Raw genomic sequence first — 21,120 nt, forward strand, 5'->3', positions numbered from 1 at the left:
ATTACGATGAGATTAGGCAAGATTTAGGGAGCGTAGGATGGGGAAGGAAACTGCGGAGGATGGGCACATTAGAAATGTGGAGCTTATTCAAGGAAAAGCTCCTGTGTGTCCTAGATAAGTACGTACCTGTCAGGCAGGGAGGACGCTGTAGACCGCGGGAGTCGTGGTTTACGAAGCAAGTGGAATCTCTGGTCAAGAAGAAGGCGGCTTATATTAGGATGAGATGTGAAGGCTCAGTTAGGGCGCTTGAGGGTTACGAGGTAGCCAGGAAAGATCTAAAGAGAGAGCTCAGAAGAGCCAGGAGGAGACACGAGAAGTTGTTGGCGGACAGGATCAGGGTAAACCCGAAGGCTTTCTATAGGTATTTAAGGAATAAAAGAATGACAAGAGTAAGCTTGGGGCCAATCAAGGATAATAGTGGGAAGTTGTGTGTGGAGTCAGAGGAGATTGGGGAAGCACTAAATGAATATTTTTCAACAGTATTCACTCTAGAAAACGACAATGTTGTCGAGGAGAATACTGAGATACAGGCTACTAGACTAGGTGGGATTGAGGTTCACAAGGAAGAGGTATTAGAAATCCTACAGTGTGTGAAGATAGATAAGGCCTCTGGGCCAGATGGGATTTATCCTAGGATCCTCTGGGAAGCCAGGGAGGAGATTGCAGAGCGTTTGGCATTGATCTTTAACTCGTCATTGTCAACAGGAAGAGTGCCAGACAACTGGAGGATGGCAAATGTTCCCCTGTTCAAGAAGGGGAGTAGAGACAACCCTGGTAATTAAAGACCAGTGAGCCTTACCTCAGTTGTTGGTAAGGTGTTGGAAAAGGTTATAAGAGATAGGATTTATAATCATCTAGAAAAGAATAAATTGATTAGGGATAGTCAGCATGGTTTTGTGAAGGGAAGGTCATGCCTCACAAACCTTAGAGTTCTTTGAGAAGGTGACCAAATAGGTAGATGAGAGTAAACCGGTTGATGTGGTGTATATGGATTTCAGCAAGGCGTTCGAGAAGGTTCCCCACAGTAGGCTATTGTACAAAATGCGGAGGAATGGAATTGCGAGAGATATAGCAGTTTGGATCAGAAATTGGCTTGCTGAAAGAAGACAGAGGGTGGTAGTTGATGGGAAATGTTCATCCTGGATACCAGTTACTATTGGTGTACCGCAAGGGTTGGTGTTCGGTCCACTGCTGCTTGTCATTTTTATAAACTACCTGGATGAGGGTGTAGAAGGATGGGTTAATAAATTTGCAGACGACACTAAGGTCAGTGGAGTTGTGGATAGTGATGGATGATGTAGGTGACACAGATAAACTGCAGAGCTGGGCTGAGAGGTGGCAAATGGAGTTTAATGCAGACAAGTGTGAGGTGATGCAATTTGGTAGGAGTAACCAGAATGCAAAGTACTGGGCTAATGGTAAGATTCTTGGCAGTGTAGATGAGCAGAGAGATCTCGGTGTCCATGTACACAGATCCTTGCAAGTTGCCACCCGGGTGATAGGGCTGTTAAGAAGGCATAGTGTTTTAGCTTTTATTAATAGAGGGATCGAGTTCCGGAACCAAGAGGTTATGGTGAAGCTGTACAAAACTCTGGTGCGGCCACACTTGGAGTATTGCATACAGTTCTGGTCACTGCACTATAAGAAGGATGTGGAAGCTTTGGAAAGGGTGCAGAGGAGATTTACTCGGATGTTGCCTGGTATGGAGGGAAGGTCTTATTAGAAGAAGGTTGAGAGGTGACTTAATTGAAACATATAAAATAATCAGAGGGTTGGATAGGGGGAGAGCCTTTTTCCTTGGATGGTGACGGCGAGCACGAGGGGGGCATAGCTTTAAATTGAGGGGTGAAAGATATAGGACAGATGTCGGAGGTAGTTTCTTTACTCAGTAGTAAGGGAATGGAATGCTTTGCCTGCAACGGTAGTAGATGCACCAACTTTAGGTACATTTAAGTCATCATTGGACAAGCATATGGATGTACATGGAATAGTCCATGTCATTTTTATAAACTACCTGGATGAGGCCGTAGAAGGATGGGTTAATAAATTTGCAGACGACACTAAGGTCAGTGGAGTTGTGGATAGTGACGAAGGATGATGTAGGTGACATAGATAAACTGCAGAGCTGGGCTGAGAGGTGGCAAATGGAGTTGAATGCTGAAAAGTGTGAGATGATGCACTTTGGTAGGAGTAACCAGAATGCAAAGTTAGATGGGCTTCAGATTGGTATGACAGGTTGGCACAAGATCGAGGGCTGAAGGGCTTGTACTGTGCTGTAATGTTCTCTGTTCTATAGATAGGTTCTTGATTACCATGGGGATGATAGATTATTGAGGACACGGAAGAATATAGAGGTGAGATTAAAATCAGATCAGCCATGATCATAATGAATGGCAGAATAGGTTTCAAGTGCTGAGTGGCCGACTGTTGCTCCTTGGTACTGAGTTATAGAGTCAGATGTACAGGACTGAAACAGACCTTTGGCTGGCTCAGAAGAGTTGGATCAATATCCTGAAATAATCAGGACCCATTTGCCAGCATTCGGCCGTTACCCTCTAAACCCTTCCTGCACTTTTACCCGTTCAGATGCATTTTAAATGTTATTGCACCAGTTTCCTCCACTTCTTCTGACAGCTCATTCCATACATGCACCACCCTCTGTGTGAAGTTGCACCTTTTAAATCTTCCTCCCCTCACCTTAAATCTATGCCGTCAAGTTTTAGACTCCCCTCCCTTAGCAAAGAGACCTTGGCTATTCCCCCCTATACATGCTCCTCTTGATTTTATAAGCTTCTGCAAGATTACCCCTCAGCCTCTGATGCTCCAGGGGAAATAGCTCCAGCCTCTTCAGCCACACCGTATAGCTTAAACCCTCCAACCTTGACAACATCCCTGTATATCTTTTCTGAACCCTTTCAAGTTTCGCAACATTTTCCCTATGGCAGCAAGACCAGAATTGCGCACAATATTCAAACAGTGGCCTAACCAATATACTGTACAGCTGTAACATGACCTCCCAACTCCTGTACTCAATGCAGTAAGGATACCAAATGCTGTTTTCACCACCCTGTCTCCCTGCGACTCCACCTTCAAGGAACAATGAACTTGCACTTCAGATTCTCTCTGGGCAACTCTCCGTGACTTTACCTTTAACTGTACAGGTCCTGCCTCGATTTGTCCTACAAAATGCAATACCTCACATTTATCTAAATTAAACTCCATCTGCCACTCAGTCTATTGGCCCATCTCATTAAGGTCCCAATTTTGGTGTAATCTGCCAACTTAACTATCTACACCACCTACATGCATATCCAAATCATTTATATAAATGACTAAAGACAGTGGACCCAGCACCAATGTGCCCAGCGTACAGTATGTACTGCCTCGGTTGTTGCTGCTCACAGGTCATGTTCTGAACAGAAGGAAGCTCAAGTTTTTTTTCTGGGCTGTTAATGAAATGCAGAGAATCTTGGAGTGTGTGTGTGTCCGAGGAAAGACGTGAGGTTATTTAAGTTATCAGTTTTTAAATCCCTGAATCTACATATTTTTTATTGGGGCTCTAATTTGTGTCATCAAATTTTTTTAGTCCCAGTATTTGGAGTGAAAGTTGAAGCTGATCACACCTCAGTTAGGAATGGGGTGTTTCAAATCAGCAATTTGAAAATAATCACACATGACATCCTATTTTTGCGTAATTCTTAATGTCAAAAATTAGGTGTAAATAAACTGCTGTTTGCTTTTAAATATTGAATTTACTGCTTTTGGCTTTGTATTCATTTGTATTTTTTCCAAGAGTGTCAGTGGAAAACGTGGGGCAACAGCCCCCCCTAAACAGGCAATTGGATTGTATCTGTGAGCAGCTCAACAAGCAATGACTGTCTTTTGAATTATCTTAGATGCTTGTGGGGAAGCACTTGTCTGTGCTGGCAAGCTGAGAACAGAACTTGTATTATTTTTGTCAATGTGAGTACCAACTCACCTATCACTCAAAGCATTGTGTGTTTGCTCGACACTACATTCATGAATTTTAGCAGTCTCATTTAAGGATGGGGTGCATTTTTTTTGAATGACATGTTACTAATTCAGCATTAACACTTCGTGGGAGAGAGGCCTTTGTTCGTGATGTGATTGACCAAGCAATGGGGGGGAAAAAAAGCCTTATTTGGAATAGCCTTTTGACTATTGGAAGGAATTCTGCATTTTCATTGTATGATAAATAAGTTTTCTGGACATTTAGGAATGCCATTTCAACCTTTAAACGGAGCAAACTATTATGCTCCCAAATATGACACATTGAAGCATTTATATTTTGTTTGCAAACTATGATGTATGTAAAGCCGGTAGTAAACATTTGTTCTTCAGTACAGCACGAGTAATGTGATCGAAATAGTATACTGCTTAATTACTTAAGTATATTTACTAATGTTGTATTGACTACCTTGGTTTGGCTAGAGTATTTTTTTGCCCTGCAATGTTGATGTTCACAAAGTCAGCATTTGATCTGTGTCCCTAATTCCATTTGACATAGTTTTCTTGAATCACTGCTGTTCATTTAGTGTAGTTACTCCAACAGTGCTGTTTCGAAGGGAGCTCCAGTATTTTGATGTGCTGACAGTAAATGAAAGATGATATAATTCCAGGTTAGGATGGTGAGAAATGGTGGGGAACTTGCAGGTGGTGATGTTGCTGTGCGTTTGTTGTCTTTAGACTGGGTAGGTCTCCAGTTTGGAAGGTCCGATTCAAGGAGACTTAGTGAGTTACTTCTGTACAATTTTTGAAATGGTGAGTGCAGCTACCATGACGCACCGTGAACTTTTTAATGTCATAGATCGCAACCTGCTTGATAAGCAATTTATCCTGGATTGTGTTATGATTATTGAGTTATTGTAAGCTGTTCTCATCCAAGGAAGTAGGGAGTATTTCATCACAATTTTGATTTGTTCCTTTTAACTGAAGAACAAGCTTTTGAAGATGGTTTTCTTGCTGTAGTTTCCCAGCCTTTTCCCTGTTCCTGTTGCCACAGCAGTATTTATGAGTTGGCCTTTGGCACTTCTGTGATTAATGGTATCCATAGAGGATGTTGTACTGAGGGAAATCACCGATGGTAATGCCATTGAATGTTCAGGATTGGATTCTTTCTTGCGGAAACACTAATTGCTTGGCACTTGAGTAGCCAAAATATCAGTTGCCACTTTTTAGCCCAAACCTCAATATTGCCTAAGCCATCCTGAATATGGGCACAGGTTACTTCTGTATCTGAGGAGTTGCTATTGGTACCAAATTTTGTGCAAACATCAGTGTACATCCCACTTGGGACTTAAAGTGGAGATGTAACTCCTGTATTGGAAGATGGTTGGGTCAAAGTCAACACCCTGAAGAAGTTGGGCAACCATTTTGTGGAACTGAGAGGATTAACTTCCACAAACTATATCAATATTCCTTCGTACATGGTATGACTCCAGCAGTGGAGAGTGTTCTTCCTTGTTTTTCTGTGACTCAAGATTTCCAAGGGCTCTTTAATGCCACATTTGGTCAAATACTATCTTGATGTCAATGGCAGTCATTCACCCTGCACCTTGAGCTTACTTCTGCCTACGTTTGGACAGAAGCTAGAAAGTCAGAAGGAGAGTGGCCTTGATGAAATCCAAACTGAATGGTGAGCAGCTCTTGCCGAGCATGTGCAGTTTGATAGCACGATCTGTGACACTTCTAATTGTTTTGATTAGGATTAGAGTGATGGGACAGTAATTGGCCATGCTGGAGTTGTCCTCCTTTATTGTGAACAGAACTTAGTTGGCCACTTCCACATTACCATCTCAACGCCAGAGTTGCAAGTTCACAAGAATAGCTTGGCTAACGGTGCAGCTCATTCCAGTGCTCAATTCTTCAGGAGTATTTCAGGGTCTTTTTGTAACTATTGTCTCACCTGTTTCTTGATTTTACTCGGAGTGAATGAATTGGTGCAAGAATGACAGGCTAGTGTTGTTGGGAGGAGACCTTAATGGATCATCCACTTGGTATTTCTGGCTGAAGATAGTTGCGAATACGTGAACCCTGTCTTTTGCATTGATACACTGAGTTCATCTGCCATTGAGATGGTGATTTTAGAGGCACCACTTCTTCGTGTTACTTAATTGTTCACTACTGTTCATGCCTGGATGTGGCAGGGCCTCAGTTTTGGTATGATTTATTACAGTGGGATTGCTCAGCTCTGTCTGTTGAATGCAAGATTTCTTCACTTGAAGCAAAACTCTTGGGTTACAATCAACAAGTGATGATATTATAGTGTTTTTAAAAATGATATTGCAAAGAGGTCATCCAAATACCTCTCTTAATGTTCTCTACGTAAGATTGGTCGTAAAAAAAATTAAAGGATATCAAGGCATAATCCTTGTGTTTCCTTTTTCCTTTCCACAAGAAAATGGCTTCCTGTTGCCTTGTTTTTTTTCCTCATTGTTCAAACTTTTTGGAATCTGTGCTGAGATTTTGCATCTTCTTAAAAATTCAGACTTGTGTGATTTCTGTATGTGGTGTGTGGGTGAACTTCTTTATTTTCAAGTTCTGATTTATTATTTGTTGAGAATTGGGGAAGCAATACAGGAGCTTTTACACTGCTTGGAATAAACAATACCACACTAAATCATGCAAGTGAAAAGAGCAAATTTAGAGTAAAGTGCGGAAAGGTGTCGTAACATTAGAGTACAGTTTCAAAGTTTGCAGATGACGCATATCTTGGAATAATTGTAGACTCTGTGATGGACAGTGTGGAACTCTAAAGGGACACATAGGTTGCTGGAGTAGGTAGATGAGGTTTAGTGGAGAAATACACTTAGTCTTTGACTGTTCTTGCTCCCAAAGCAGAAAAGAGAGACAATTTTCAAGGGGGTGCAGGAGCTGAGAGACCTGGGTGTATCTGTGTGTACATCAATGAAAGTGACAGGACAGGTAGAGAGAGCAATTAATGAAGCGTTAAGTGTCGTCGCCTTTATTAAGAGCCGAAGAAAAAATGATGGTGATGTTAAACATGTAAAAGTTGCTTGTTAGCCCTCAGCTGGAGCTTTGTGTATGTTTGAGTACAGAAATGATTTACAAGAACAGTTCCAGGAATGAGACATGCCTGTTTTGTGGGTAGTTTGAACGTGGAGACAACTTGTTTGGAGACAAGAGGACTGGAGGGGTGATTTGATTGAGAATAGCTGTTCCCACACATGAAAGGAACAAAAATGAGAGGACCTGGATTCAAGTGGTGTGGATTCCAGAGTACTGTGTGAAAACTCTTGTCATGTGGAAACGTGTTGGAGGCCAGTTGTGTTGAGGCATTCAAGAAGGCATTGGATGATTATTTGGTCAAAATAGCATGAAAGAGAATGGGGTTGGGAGAGGAGAAGAAGGGGGTTCACAACAGCTAATGATGCTTGTTTGTGGAGCCGGTAAAGCATGATTGGTCATTTCACCTTAAGAAGACAATTGTTCTTGCGAAGGTTGTGATATTTGAGGATCTCTTTTATCCCATTTTCAAAAGCGCAATGATCTTAACGTTCGAGTAAAGGATGTTGTAATAGAAAAATGAGAGTAGTTAAAATTAGCTAACGAGGACATGCTCAAAAGGTTGGCAGTGTTCAAAGTATTCAAGGCAGTCAAACTGCATAGGATACGGGTTAAATGTATAATTTTGGGACCCTGGGGAAATCTTACCATCTTACTCTCTGTGACAGGACTAGAGGATCGCAAATGTTACAATTCTGTTGAAAAGTGAGGACAGGGATAAATCTAACAGTGACAAGTCGGCTAAATTTGCTATGGAATATCATTTAGGCCTAAAATCAACTCTTGCTTTCTAGTGATGGCTGATGAAAGACAACCAGCCCAGATTACCAAAGGCCAATTTTGTTTGATTCACTCAGTTGAGTTCCTTAAAGTAATAGAGATCGTGTGGTTAAATGTGTGTTGAGGTGAGGAGAGGGCAAAATGTAGCAATGTTGCAATTAGAGTGTGTGATCAGAGACCTTATGAATGCATATGCAGGCTTTTGAATGCCGCAGGACAAGTTGAAAAGGCTGTTCAAAAAGCTTGCAGAATTGCCGGCTTGGTAGAGGGACTTGGAATGTGAAAGCAAGAAGATTATGCTAAACCTTCAAAAAACACTGGTAAGTTTGGTTAGAGCATTATTAGTAATCTTAGTTAAGACACTTCAGCGGATGGATTTCCAGAGGCTGGAGAGGGGACTTAGAAAATGGTGCCAAGGTTCATGGGTCATGACACTGGAGAAATGGCTCAGCAGTCCAAGTTGTCAGGAGATCTGCTCAGAATAATAATTGGTTTTCTCTGTTAAATAATGTCTATACATTTCTTCCAGAAGGGTCAGTAAGCACAGGACAGGCCTGAGAGTTGTCAAAAGAATGAGAAGTGATGTCTGGAGATATTACACAATTATCTGGAATGTACTGTCTGTAATGTGACTGAAGTAAATTCAATAATAACTTTCAAAGGAGATGTATGGATTAAGGGACAAAAAAACCCACAGGACTTTGGGGGAGAAAATGTCTGTCAAATATGACAATTCGAATAAGTATTTTAATTTGTCATGATTTGGAAAATAGTCTCTTTAGTGCTGTACCATTCTACAATTATACATTTCGTACGGTGGGACATCGTCAGCCACTCACAAGTCGTGCGTCACTTTTTTTGCATGATCTGCCTTGTTATCATTTCAGGCTTGTTTTGTGTAAGTTCATTGAGCCCACTGACTTTGAATGTTTTGAGTTGCCATTGAGTGGAAACATTCTCTTTGAGCAGTATTGCTAAGTTTCTGATCTTGGCCTCATTCCATTTTTCCATGCTTTTCGTATTTTTCATACCTCTTTCATGTTACTTATGTTTGTTAATTTTTCCTGTTTGTGTTCCAAACTTAAGTTTAAAAAAGTTTTAAAATTTGAAATAGTTGCATGATCAGTGCCAAAACTCATTGAGTTTTAGCATATCTCAGTTAAAAAATGCATCGAGGTTTACTCCGGGTTTTACCACACACTCCCAAGGTGAATTAACATAGCAGGCCAATGTTGGTGTTTGTCACACAAGCCTCCTCCTACTTCACTTCCCTTTGTAACCTTATCAAAAAATCATTCTTTATTCCTTTTCTCCCTTAAATACTTAACCTAGTTTCTCCTTAAGTGGTTAATGCTGCTGCTTCACAGTGCCAGGGACTTGGATTCGATTCCACCCTTGAGTGATTTCCTTTGAGGAATTTGTGCATTCTCCCCGTCTCTGTGGGTTTCTGCCAGATCCTCCAATTTCCTGCCACAGCCCAACAATGTTGACATTAATTGGATTGACCATGTTAAATTGCCAGTTGTGTCCAGGGGTATGAAGGCTAGGTGGGTCCGCCATGGGTAGTGTTGGGTTGGGTCTTGGTGGGATGCTCTTTGCAGGAGCAGTACGGACTCGATGGGTTGAATAGCCTGCTTTCATACTGTAGGAGTTCTGTAATTCTATGATACTATCGTAATGTGCTTATCAGTTAATGTGATAGTAGAGTTCACTTCTCTCCAGTTTGAGTTCTTGACTTCCTTACTGGATTTATGATGACTGGTCATGATTTTAGACCCTAGTTTTTGTTGTTGCCCCTCTTCCCTAACAGTTATTTTGTGTGTACGTTGGATATGGAAAGGATTAAGCCATTTTGTAATCTCTTTGTCTCTACCATACTGCCACTCATTGTCACAGTGTACGCGTGACTATGAAAATCTGCTGATCAAGTATAGCCTGCTCCTCTTGACCTGTAGAAAGACAAGGGGGTAATTAAGTGTAAAGTAAGATGAATGTTGCAAATGCAACAAACAAAAAATTTATTTTTCAGTTGCTATCTGATAAAAGTCAATATTTTAATGTTTCTTTTTATTTCATATTCAGATAACCACTCAGCACCACCAGATGTGACCACTGGCGCCTCAGAGCGTGCTCCCCACTTTGAGCGGCCACAGGTTTCTTCAGTTCGTGGAGTTCCTCGTGGTTTCAACAGCAACAAGATGGAAACTGCTGATGGTAAGTTTGTTTGGGATTTGAACATTACGTTCCAGTTGTATGAGGAAAGAGGAACCTGGAACTCTGGCTTGAAAGCAAATTCATGACTGGAATCAGAATCTAATTAAGCAAACTGGGCTCAATTTTTAAATGGAGGTTCTTTTGGCAGGAATTGGGTGGTTAGTGATTTTTTTTGTTTCATTTCAGAAACAAATTCAACTGAGTATTCCATTACTGAGCAAATAATTTCCAAGTTGTCTATGAAAGGACATGCATAATTATGCATTCTTCACTTCTACAACTTAGGTGTAAATGAGCAGCACCTAAAGTTATACATTTTCATTTGGTTTCATGCACCTTTGTGTTTTATTTGAGTCAGATTGTTAATCTGTCATCATTTGATACAAGAAAATGCATAAAGCTGTGAGAAACACAGATAATCAGACCTCTGTTGAGACAGAAACTAAATAGCGTTAGGTCAAGTACTTTTCATCAGAATGTTATGATCTTAACGCATTGATCTGAAATGTTCGCTCTTGTTGCAGTCTCCAAAGATGTTGCCCAATCTGTTGAGCATTTTCTATCTTCAGTAATTGATATGCACCATCTGTAGTGTTTTGTTTAGGAATTTAATGCATTATGGGGATCCACCACTACACTCTGCATTAAGAGCATTCAAACCTATTTCATGCAGCTCCCTGGCCATTAGAAAAAGAGATCTTTAATCAAAACTGAGCACAATTAAATCTTGACTGCCATAAATTTTCAGATTTATCAGGACCTTTCAAGATGCTTCTGAGTCAGGGAAACCTTTCATAAGTGTTTGAATGTCATAAATATTGTAACTGACAATTAGCACACATGAAGGGCCATGAGCAATGTCAGAATAGTGAAGTAATGTATTGTTGCTGTTGATTCACCAATAAAAATTTACCATGAGATTAGAAAAAAAGGAAGTCACATTTCTTTGAAGTCATGCTTTGGGATCCCCACTTTCAATCCAAGAGGAAAAGTCACATACTGGCCTCCAGTCTTGTCAGAGTAATGGAACCTCTGGCAGTAACATATCCAGCAGTACTGCACTGTGGTGTTTATCTCTAACTAATGCTGAAATTTCTGGACTAACACTTGAAACATTGATTCTTTTGACTTGAAGACAAGTGTACTACCACTGTGCCAGGATAATAGATATGAATCGTAACAGTGTCTGATACTATAAACAATCTGAGGTCGAATATGATGCTACATAGCAGTCTAATATATCAACTACACCCATAATGCTGCAAAACCTTTGAACAATGCTTTACTTGCATTATTTTAACAAGTATACAAATTTTCTCCTGAACTAGATTAGATTCCCTACAGGTGGAAACAGGACCTTTGGCCCAATGAGTCCACACGGCCCCTTGGAGCATCCCACCCAGACCCATCGCCTTATAACCCACACACCTCTGAACACTCCAGGCAATTTAGCATGGCCGATCCACCTAGCCTGCACATCTTTGGACTGTGGGAGGAAACCGGAGCACCCGGAAGAAACCCATGCAGACACTGGGAGAATGTGCAAACTCTGCACAGACAGTCACCTGAGGCAGGAATCGAACCCAAGTCCCTCGCACTGTGAGGCTGCAGTGCTAACCACTGACCCACCGTGCCACCTAGATTTTAGTGTTGTGCCTTTGTGTTCTTTAACAATTGAAAATTGTAGCCTTCAAAGCAAAATAAAAAATGGCCAACGCAGCAGATTTTTTGAGGACTGTTTGAAAGAATGTCTCTTTTGTTCATTTTGCCAGGTGTGCCTGTAAATAGCAGAGTTTCATCAAAAATTCAACAACTTCTGAACACACTCAAACGACCCAAGCGACCACCACTAAAAGAATTCTTTGTTGATGATTTTGAAGAACAGTTGGAAGGTTAGTGATTCTTGATGAAGATGAGAACTTCTGGGAACTCGTACAATAGTCACAGTTTCGTTGGGGAGATGAAGGTGCAGAGGTGATGCCACTGGTCTGATAAATCAGAAGACCCTTGTGAATGCTTTGGGATCAGAGGTCAGGGGCAGCTGGTGGAGCTGAAGTTGAATTAATCAATCTGGAATATAAAACCAGTCTCCTTGTAGGTGTGCAGACAACTATCATCAATTATTGTAAAAATCCATCTCGTTGAGGGAGGAAATGTGCTGTCCTGTTCTGATCTTAACTGTTGTTGGAATTGGCCCAGCAAGTCACTCATTTCATTTGTTGAGGAACCAGAGGCTAGTGGTATTATCGCTGGACTGTTAGAAAGACCAAGATAACATTCTGGGTTCAAATCCCACCATGGCAGATGGTGGAATTTGAATTCAATAAACATCTGGAATTGAGTATCTAGTGGTGACAATTAATCTGTTGCTGATTGTTGGAAAAACTCATCTGGTTCACTTTAGGGAAGGAAACTGCCACTTGATCCGGTGTACATATGACCCCAGACCCACAGCTAGGTGGTTGACTCTGAACTGCCCTCCAGGCAATGATTGATGGGCAACAAATGCTGCCGAAAAGCAATGCCCTCATCCAATGAATTAATTCAATCAAAAAATTTCAGGGTTAATTAGGAATAGGCAACAGATGTTGACCTAACCGATCATGCTTCTATCCCAATAAATTTCAAAAAATTTAAATCATCGATCAGTTTCTTTGACCACTAATTTTTCTGTTTTTTTCTGTGATTGAAGTTGTAAAATTTAAGAGGTTGATGCAGTGTAATGGGCTGATCATTCTGTTCAATTTTCCTTCCTCTTTTTGCTCAATATTCTCAATTAATATAGAGATTTTATTTGAAAAGGTAATTTGATAGAACACGTTTTAACTGCTGAAATGTGACATAATTGTCAAACCTTTTCATGTTGTTCTCATCCGCACAATGCAAAAGCCAAAGTAAGGGGAAAACCAATATTTATACTGAGGAGAGTGCTGATGGATTGGCAAGTGGACCCTGGTAGAAATGGTGCCATGGAGAATGTTCCCATCGACGTTGAATTGGTAGTTGATTGCTGGACTTTTGTTACATTTCAGTCTAGACAGGGTGGCCTCTGGCTGGGCATTACCCTGAAAAATGAACCAGCAAATAGTTGCCTCCCATTTTTGCTTGAAACAGGCACAATGTGTATACATGTTCTTTCTGTCTGTAAAGAACTGGACCTCAATTTTAATATATGCATGTTCTAGTACATGCCAGAATGCCACACTAAGTTCAACCAATTGTCCTAAATTCATTGTCCATATAATTCTTCGCACATTCAGGATTATTTGGCAAAAGTTATTTAATTGCACATTCTCATCTGAAGTTGGATACTATTGAGTTTACACATGTTAGGTACGGTCAGTACTTGGTGCAGACGGCCAGAGGGATATGTTGTACTTTGGGACTTGTGTATCTGATATCACACCAATTTTAAAAGTCATATACCTGCTATGCATTTGTCTGATAGAAAGAATGTGGTTTTTGCCTGACAGCCACATCCTGTTGATGACTAGCACTGGATGTTGCCACTGCATCATAGTAACTTTATGAAACAGTTGTGCAAGTTTTTCTTCTTTACGTTTTCAGCAGTAGTTCAGTTTGATTGTGAAAGCTCTTTCATAAGCAGATGAACATTGAAACAACGTTTTGACTTTGGGTCAAATTGCCCCCATAACTTCACATGTTGCTCAAAGTTTTGAGGAGTTAGAGTGACTGACGGGGGCTTTCTGTGAGTGTGAGATGCAGCAGGAAATGATCTCGTTAGGGTAGCGATCACCTCACAATGCTTTGATGTACCCTGTGTTTTTGCACAATGAACAAATGATTTGGGCCTTATTTGAGGTTGCTGTTCAGGCCCTTCCTTTCGCATGTGGAACTGTAACTGTTGGAACACCGATGTGTATACTGACTAGTAAAGGTCGATTTGTAGTAAACCACAGTCGAGAATCACAGACTCAAAAAAATTAGTGTCACCCCTTTGCTGGCTCACTTCTCAGGAATACCCCAGCTAATCACAGCCCAATTGTCTGGCTTAAATGTAACCAAGCCTGGCAATTAACTGTCAATGAGCATTAATTGTTATTCTTCATTGCTGCACTTGACCAACCGGTCAACATTTGCTTCCCATATGCTATAAATGTTGGTTTTCCCCTGACATTGTGTTGTTGCAAATGTTACTGATGAACGTAAGAGAAAAGTCTTTGACAGCAATGTTCATCTTATTGTTTTATCTTATTATTTTCTTTGTTTTCAGCAGTAGTTCAGTTTGATTGTGCAAGCTCTTTCATGAACAGATGAAAATTGAAACAAAGTTTAGACTTTGGGACACATTGCCCCATAGCTTTGATTTTGCTGGGTCGTCTATATTCTGCAATTAGATCTGCACTACTTTAGTTGGGACATGACTAGCACATTTTGAGCAATTGTTTCTCTTCCTAAACTTGTTCCTTGAGGAATTTCCCAAGAATTCCCAAACATTGACAACTTGCTTCACTCTGGGGCCCTCACTGCATCCATTGTTATGCTACTGTCTGACTTGATGCCTTGTAGGAGTAGCACTCGGTGTGTCTTAAGCCTTCGGCACAAAACGCATTCCTGTTCCTGACAGTAACATATCTTTGAATTAGATTGTTTGCTTTGTTTGGATCCCGTTTGATTCAAAGGTGAGCTTCAGGCCCCCATATCTTTTCCATCAAAAATATTATCCACTTCTGATTCTACATCAGCATACCTACAGAAATGATCATCTGTGCCTTTTCTCTCATTATCTAATTTCTGCATTTAAACTTGCCTAAAACGCAATTACCTTGAACTTATTTCCACATAAGGGCAACGAGCTATGAGCAATAAATGCTGGACTATTCAGCAGCACCAGCACCCTGTGAATGAATCTAAAAAGAAGTTTCACTGTCTCATCTTCTGTGTCCTTCCCCTGTGTTTCCATGACCTCCATTAGCTCCCAGTTTCCGAAAACCTCATTTGAAGTTCTCAGTCAGTCAAGTGTTTAAATTGCTTTCTAGAACTCTCTCCATTAATATAACCTTCTTTGGTGTTACGAACACCTTCCATGAGCCTTTGGTGTCTGGGAGGTCTTGGTTAATCACCACCACCACCACCACCCCCCCCCCCCCCCCCCCCCCCCCCCTGCACTCCCTACAATTAATCATTATCTTGTCATAAGGCTGTCTCAATCTTGAATCATAGTCATGCTGAATTTGACACAATGGAGGTCTTCAATTAACCCCAGTAGGAATTGCTCAGCCATTGATATTATGATAGGTGGCTTAGGGAAATTGACAAAAATGCCAGGTGTGAAACCAAATCTGGAAAGTTGAAGAGGAGGAAATCCTTTGTCATTATTTGCAGTGTTCAGTTGTTTTTATTGATAATGTATATGTCCTTAATTTTCCAATGTACCATGCCAGAATGGGTATGTGTTTTGTCCTTTTTGTCTTCCATCTTCAGTCTAAATAGGCATTTTTAAGTGTCTGAGCCACTGGGTCATACTCTTCAACTCCCTTCCTAACCACACTCTGGAAGTATCTACTCCAGGAACTGCAGTGATTTTTGAGAAGGCAGCTCACGACTGCTTCCTCAAGGGTAATTGGGAATGACTAAGAAATGCTGGCCAAGCCAGTACTGCCCACATCTGATGAGTGAGTATATTGTTTTAAAAATGGAGGTTGCCAGTTTAGTCCAATTTCAAAACACTCAAAGGTGGTCTGGGGCAGAGATCTCACCTTTAAGAATAAGTACAGCCGTGTATGTTCTGCTGATCACATTCTGCTTATCTTTGTCATCCTGCTTCAATTCAAGTTCAACAAATCGATCCTAATCAGCCAAAACCAGAAGGTCTTCAGACCACACCATTACAAGGAGATCCACTAGGTGTAGTGACGAATTGGCCCCCATCGCTGCTGGCAGCTGTGCAAAGATGGGGAACAACACAACCAAAGGCGGCTTGTCTGACGTCATTGGATACTGCAGGAAAGCCAGTTTACACACTTACCTATGGTAAGGACCTGCCCACTGAATAAACTCATGATAACAGACATTTGTTGCTACCAATCTGAATGTGGTTCATAGTATGTTTTCTAATTCAAATGTTGAATGAATGTGATCTTATCCTGGATTATGTCATTATGTAAAATCATATTAATTTATGATGGATGAAGTGATGCAACTGTCTTTCTCATTAGTGTGGCATTGCTTTCTGGAACTAAGAAAATGTTATAATGCATTAGAATTAATATTTGACTCTTGTTTTGTCTCTTTCAGGGAAGCTATGGACTCGGAGCCTCAAGCTAGCTTATACACTTCTCAATAAACTGAGCAATAAGAACGATCCGCTTCTGAGACCTGGTGATAGAGTAAGTATTCTTGCTCAGAATTTGCAGGGTTTTTTTTTGTCTTGTAGAAGTCACAATATGGAGGAGGCACACGTGATCGTTCTAATTTCTGGATTACAGTTGACTGAAGCTTCCTTCTTGATGCTTGCATATACTTAGACACACACTTTCTCTGGAGCACTATTTCGGTTGCCAATGCAAAAAGTTAGATTACAAATTAGAAGGCTGGAGCGATGACTCTCCGGTTAGTCGTGTTAACCATGGTAGCAGTCTGGTCTTTGAGTCAGAAGCATGTGGGTTCAAATCCCACTCCAGGCCTGAGCACAAAAACCTAGGCTGGCTTTCCAATTCTGCACTGCCACAGATGCTCTCTATTGAATAAAGGCATTAGATCAAGGTCCAGCCTGCCCTTTCAGGTGGATATGGGCTATGGCATCACTTCTGAGAAGATCAAAAAGATTTTTCCCGGTGTTGTAGTCAATGTTTATCTCTCAATGCAAATCATGGAAAATAAAGCAAGATTTTAGGGTTATCATCACTCACTGTTCTGTTTTTGGGATATTGCAGTGCACCGTTGATTGCCGTATTTCTTAAAACAGTGATATACAAGCACACTGCATTAGTTATAGAGCGCTTTGGGATGTCCACCAATCATGTGAAGTGTGAAATAAATGTAAACCTTCCTTTCACTTGAAGTATATAATGGGATGTGTATTCATTCACTGCTAAAGTCTCTATTCATATGCTGAATGCCTTTATTTTAGCCAGGGTAGTGACGAGGTGCTAGAATTAGACTACTCAAAAATTGCAGTTAGTTTTGTTCCTGATTGCTTTGTGACCTAAAGCATGGTGAAGCTATTCCTGACCTCAGAACCGTCATTTACATGTGTCAAGTCTTAGGTGAAGCAGATGGACTAAGGTGAGATTTTTGTGGAAATTCGATTGCAAACTATAAATCAGTTGTTCCTGTACTTCATGTTAGAGGGTGCAGGATACAGTGTATGAGCTTGGATAGAAGATTGGCTTGTGAACGGTAGACAGTCGAGATAAGGTGGGCATTTTCGACAGGCAACCAGTAACTAGTAAAGTATCACTTCAGTGCTGGGGCCACAATTATTTACAATATTACAGTCATGATTTGGATAATCAGTGAATGTACTCGTGTCAAGTTTGCAGATGACACAAAAAAGGTGGAAAGGCAGTAGTGAGGATGATACAACAATTCTGCTGAGGGATTCAGATAGGTGCAGCAAGTGGGCAAAAACTTGACAGATGGACTGTTAAGTGGGGAAATGAGTCAATGCATTTTGACAGGAAGAATAGAGCAGCTGAATATTTAAGTAACAAATGGAATATTGGCCTTTATTGTAAATAATTGTGGCCCCAGCACTCATCTCTCTGGCACCACTAGTTCTACGTTGCCAGTCTGAAAGAACCCTGTTATCCTAATCCTTTGTCGTCTTTTAATTAGCCAATCCTCTATCCATGCTAAACTACCACCTCTGGCACTATGGCTTCTTAGCTTCTGAATCAGCCTAATGTGTGGTACTTTTTGAGATACATTCTAGAACTCTCAATATATTGCACCCACTATTTCCCCTTTTAAGGAAGTAACAAGCAGGATCAATAAAGAATTGTAATAACTTTGTTAGGCATTGTCTTGCCTTCCGTGAAGCTCTGTTGACTGTTCTTGTTAATATCACGCATTCTAAATGCTCTTTGTAGTAGATTCTAACATATTGAAATTAACGGATGTTCAGCTAACTGGCCTGTAGTTAATTTTTCTCTTCATCTCCTACCCTTGTTAAATAAAGATGTTACTTTGGTGGTTTTCCAGTCCCCTAGGATTTCTTCAGAATCAAAGGATTTTGTGAAGGTTGCTTCCTGTGCATCCAATATCTCAGAAGCTGCTTCCCTTAATGTCCTAATATGCGTCTATTAGGTGCAGAGGAAATATTGGTCTTTAGCCCCCTGAGTTTCCTTCATATTTTCCAAGCATTCATTAAAAGGACAGATTTTGATTAATATCTGAAACTGAAGTGTGATTTAGCAATGACCCTATGTCTGTGTTTTCCTCTGAACATCAGTTTATCCAGACATGCACATTTGTATGATCATCATATTTAACGTAGACACTGTGGGAGTACTTTTACATGTTTGTCATGCTCCGCATTCAAATAAATTTCCTCTGTTCTGTTATAGGTGGCTTTGGTGTATCCAAATAATGACCCTGTGGCATTTATTGTGGCATTTTACGGTTGCCTTTTAGCAGAATTAGTTCCTGTGCCCATTGAAGTACCACTAACTCGAAAGGTAATGTCAGCTGTATCTGTGTCTGATCCTAAAATTGTTGTTGTTCAATATCTATGTTGATGTTGATTCTGCAATTCCAGATTAGGGCCATTGTATCTGTAGTGCTGAAACTTTCGAATGTTGCCCAAAATGTTTTCTTTGTTCTTGGCAGGATGCTGGCAGTCAACAAATTGGCTTTCTGCTTGGCAGCTGTGGTGTGACAGTTGCACTCACCTGCGATGCCTGTCATAAAGGATTACCCAAGTCTCAAACTGGGGATGTAGTGCAATTTAAAGGTAATATTGCATATTTATTTGCAACCAGTGGATAATGAACATAATTAGTGCAACACTGTTTTAAAAGGTATTTTAACCAGCAAGTTCAATACATGAGTGATCAACCTCAGACATAGATCTCAGTAGGGTATACTTTAGGCAGAAACACTGGAAGCATGTTTAAAATTGCTGGATATACTGATGGAATTGGAAGAGGAAGCTGCAGGTTTTTGTTGGAACATGATCTCAATAAAAAGCTAATTTTGTATTACTCCCATAAATCACAAAAACCTGTGGGGGTGGGGAAAAGTCTGCTGTGGGGTGTTAGGTAATGGTTCATCAGTCTTTTATGGGACTCTGTTGTCTCACCACTAGTTCAAATTGAAATAGTTCCCATTTTAATCTTCGGTGATCAATACCATCAGTGTGGATCTGGGTTGTCAGTGTCACGTGGACTCATAAAGCAAATAGAAATTGAACTAAGCCACAAATGATGTGCTATCTTGATGGCAAATGTTCATTCGTGTGAGTTCCTTTGGACAGCAGAATGCTATTAGCAAATTTCTCCAAATTTCCATCCAAATTCAATTATGCATTTCATTGTTACTACTGCAATAAAATGTGAGTTAAAATGTTTGGAAAAATTTACGTTCATGTACTTTCTGCCAATTAGATTATGGATATCTTTAATCTCCAGCTCTGCATCAAAACAATAGATAATCAGAATTGTTCCACCATTATTCCATTTGCAGGTTGGCCTCGACTGGGTTGGTTTGTAACGGATGTTAAACACTTGTCAAAGCCTCCGAAAGATTGGCACCCCATGATTAGGGATGCCGGCAACAATATTGCTTACATTGAGGTAGGTCCTGAACTAACCTCGTAATGGACAATGTTCTCTTGAACTTAGATTTTAATTTAATAAACATTCATTTACCTTTTAAGATACTTCTTGTTCACTGACTAAATGTTGCATTATTTTAGGTGGTGCCTTGAATTAAAGGTCTCTAATAAAGTTTCTTCAACTACTGTATCATAGCATAAGTGTAGCTCAAAAGCCAATTCCAACTGTAAATCGTTTTGAGCATGAAGAGAAGAAAATGACTAAATTGCTACTTAGGTTTGTGCAATAGAAGGCTTCAGTGTATCATCTAACATCAGACATTAGAAAACGGTAAGGGTGCTTATTGAAAAGTCCTAAGCGATGAACTGCAGCCAAGAAGAAAGAAGACAGATTTCGCAAGAATTAATAGGGCAGCATGATGGCTCAGTAGTTAGTACTGCTGCCTTAGAGCACCAGGGACCCTGTTTGATTTCACCCTGGGGCGCATGTCTAAGTGGAGTTAGCACATTCTCCCAATGTCTGCATGGGTTTCCTGTCATAGTGCATGTGATATGCAGGTTAGGTGAATTGTCAATGCTTAATTGCCCATAGCACCCAGGGATGTGCAGCCTAAGTGGATTAGCCATGAGAAATGAGATAAGGTGGTGTGGTTCTGGGTGGAATGCTTTTCAGAAGGTCGGTGTGGACTTGATGAGCTGAAAGGCCTGCTTCTACACTACAGGAGTTCTGTGATTGTATGATCTTGGTGTAGCAGGCAGAGAAGGTGAGCCACATTCATCTAGTGAAGGCAAACAATCATATCATGGCAATTTGAGACCATTGAGCTTGGTCTGAATAATTGGGCAATTTAATAGGATCAAGAATCCTAAGAGGGTCATCTCGGCCTTGGCTTTTCTCTGAAAGCACGGATCCAAATGGAGGTAACGCTGGCAAGATGAGCCATGTAGACCTCTTGAACATAGGGCTGAAATGGAGATCTCCACAAAGCTGTAGAGGTGTAAAAACCTAGTCAGGAAATTGAACCCAGAACAAAATTTAAAATACCAGCACTGGAGAATTGCAAGGCTGGTTTTGATAGATAAATGTAGGTTTAATGCCAAGAACTATTTGTATGCAAGGCAATAAACAGATGAAACAAATTCCTAGGAAGTGGAGGCTAAAATATGGGAGTCATTAAAGAAACTACTAGACCCTCCAAATAAAAGATGGTTAGTAGAGAGCCAAAAGGATTAAGTTAAATGACCCCATGGCCCTTCATTGAAACATTGTTATTGGTAGAGGCAGTAAATGTTTTAGGATATCTCCTGTAAAGTTCATTTCAAATATACTTCTCCATTTA

At 40.5% G+C, this 21,120-nt stretch overlaps 1 protein-coding gene across 4 annotated transcripts in view; it reads left to right on the top strand.

Annotated features, from left to right (window-relative positions):
• The window catches only part of LOC125454046 (disco-interacting protein 2 homolog A-like), a 236,731-nt gene that overhangs the window by 139,730 nt on the left and 75,881 nt on the right, over positions 1-21,120 (top strand). For all 4 annotated transcript variants that reach the window (XM_059647072.1, XM_059647073.1, XM_059647074.1 and 1 more), the window contains 7 exons: positions 9,910-10,041; positions 11,814-11,933; positions 15,838-16,035; positions 16,300-16,391; positions 18,573-18,683; positions 18,835-18,958; positions 19,690-19,799. In XM_059647072.1, the coding sequence (XP_059503055.1) occupies positions 9,910-10,041; positions 11,814-11,933; positions 15,838-16,035; positions 16,300-16,391; positions 18,573-18,683; positions 18,835-18,958; positions 19,690-19,799 (887 nt within the window). The remainder of the gene's footprint in view (positions 1-9,909; positions 10,042-11,813; positions 11,934-15,837; positions 16,036-16,299; positions 16,392-18,572; positions 18,684-18,834; positions 18,959-19,689; positions 19,800-21,120) is intronic.

The sequence above is a fragment of the Stegostoma tigrinum genome, chromosome 7, assembly GCF_030684315.1.
Source record: "Stegostoma tigrinum isolate sSteTig4 chromosome 7, sSteTig4.hap1, whole genome shotgun sequence".
Classification (NCBI taxonomy): domain Eukaryota; kingdom Metazoa; phylum Chordata; class Chondrichthyes; order Orectolobiformes; family Stegostomatidae; genus Stegostoma; species Stegostoma tigrinum.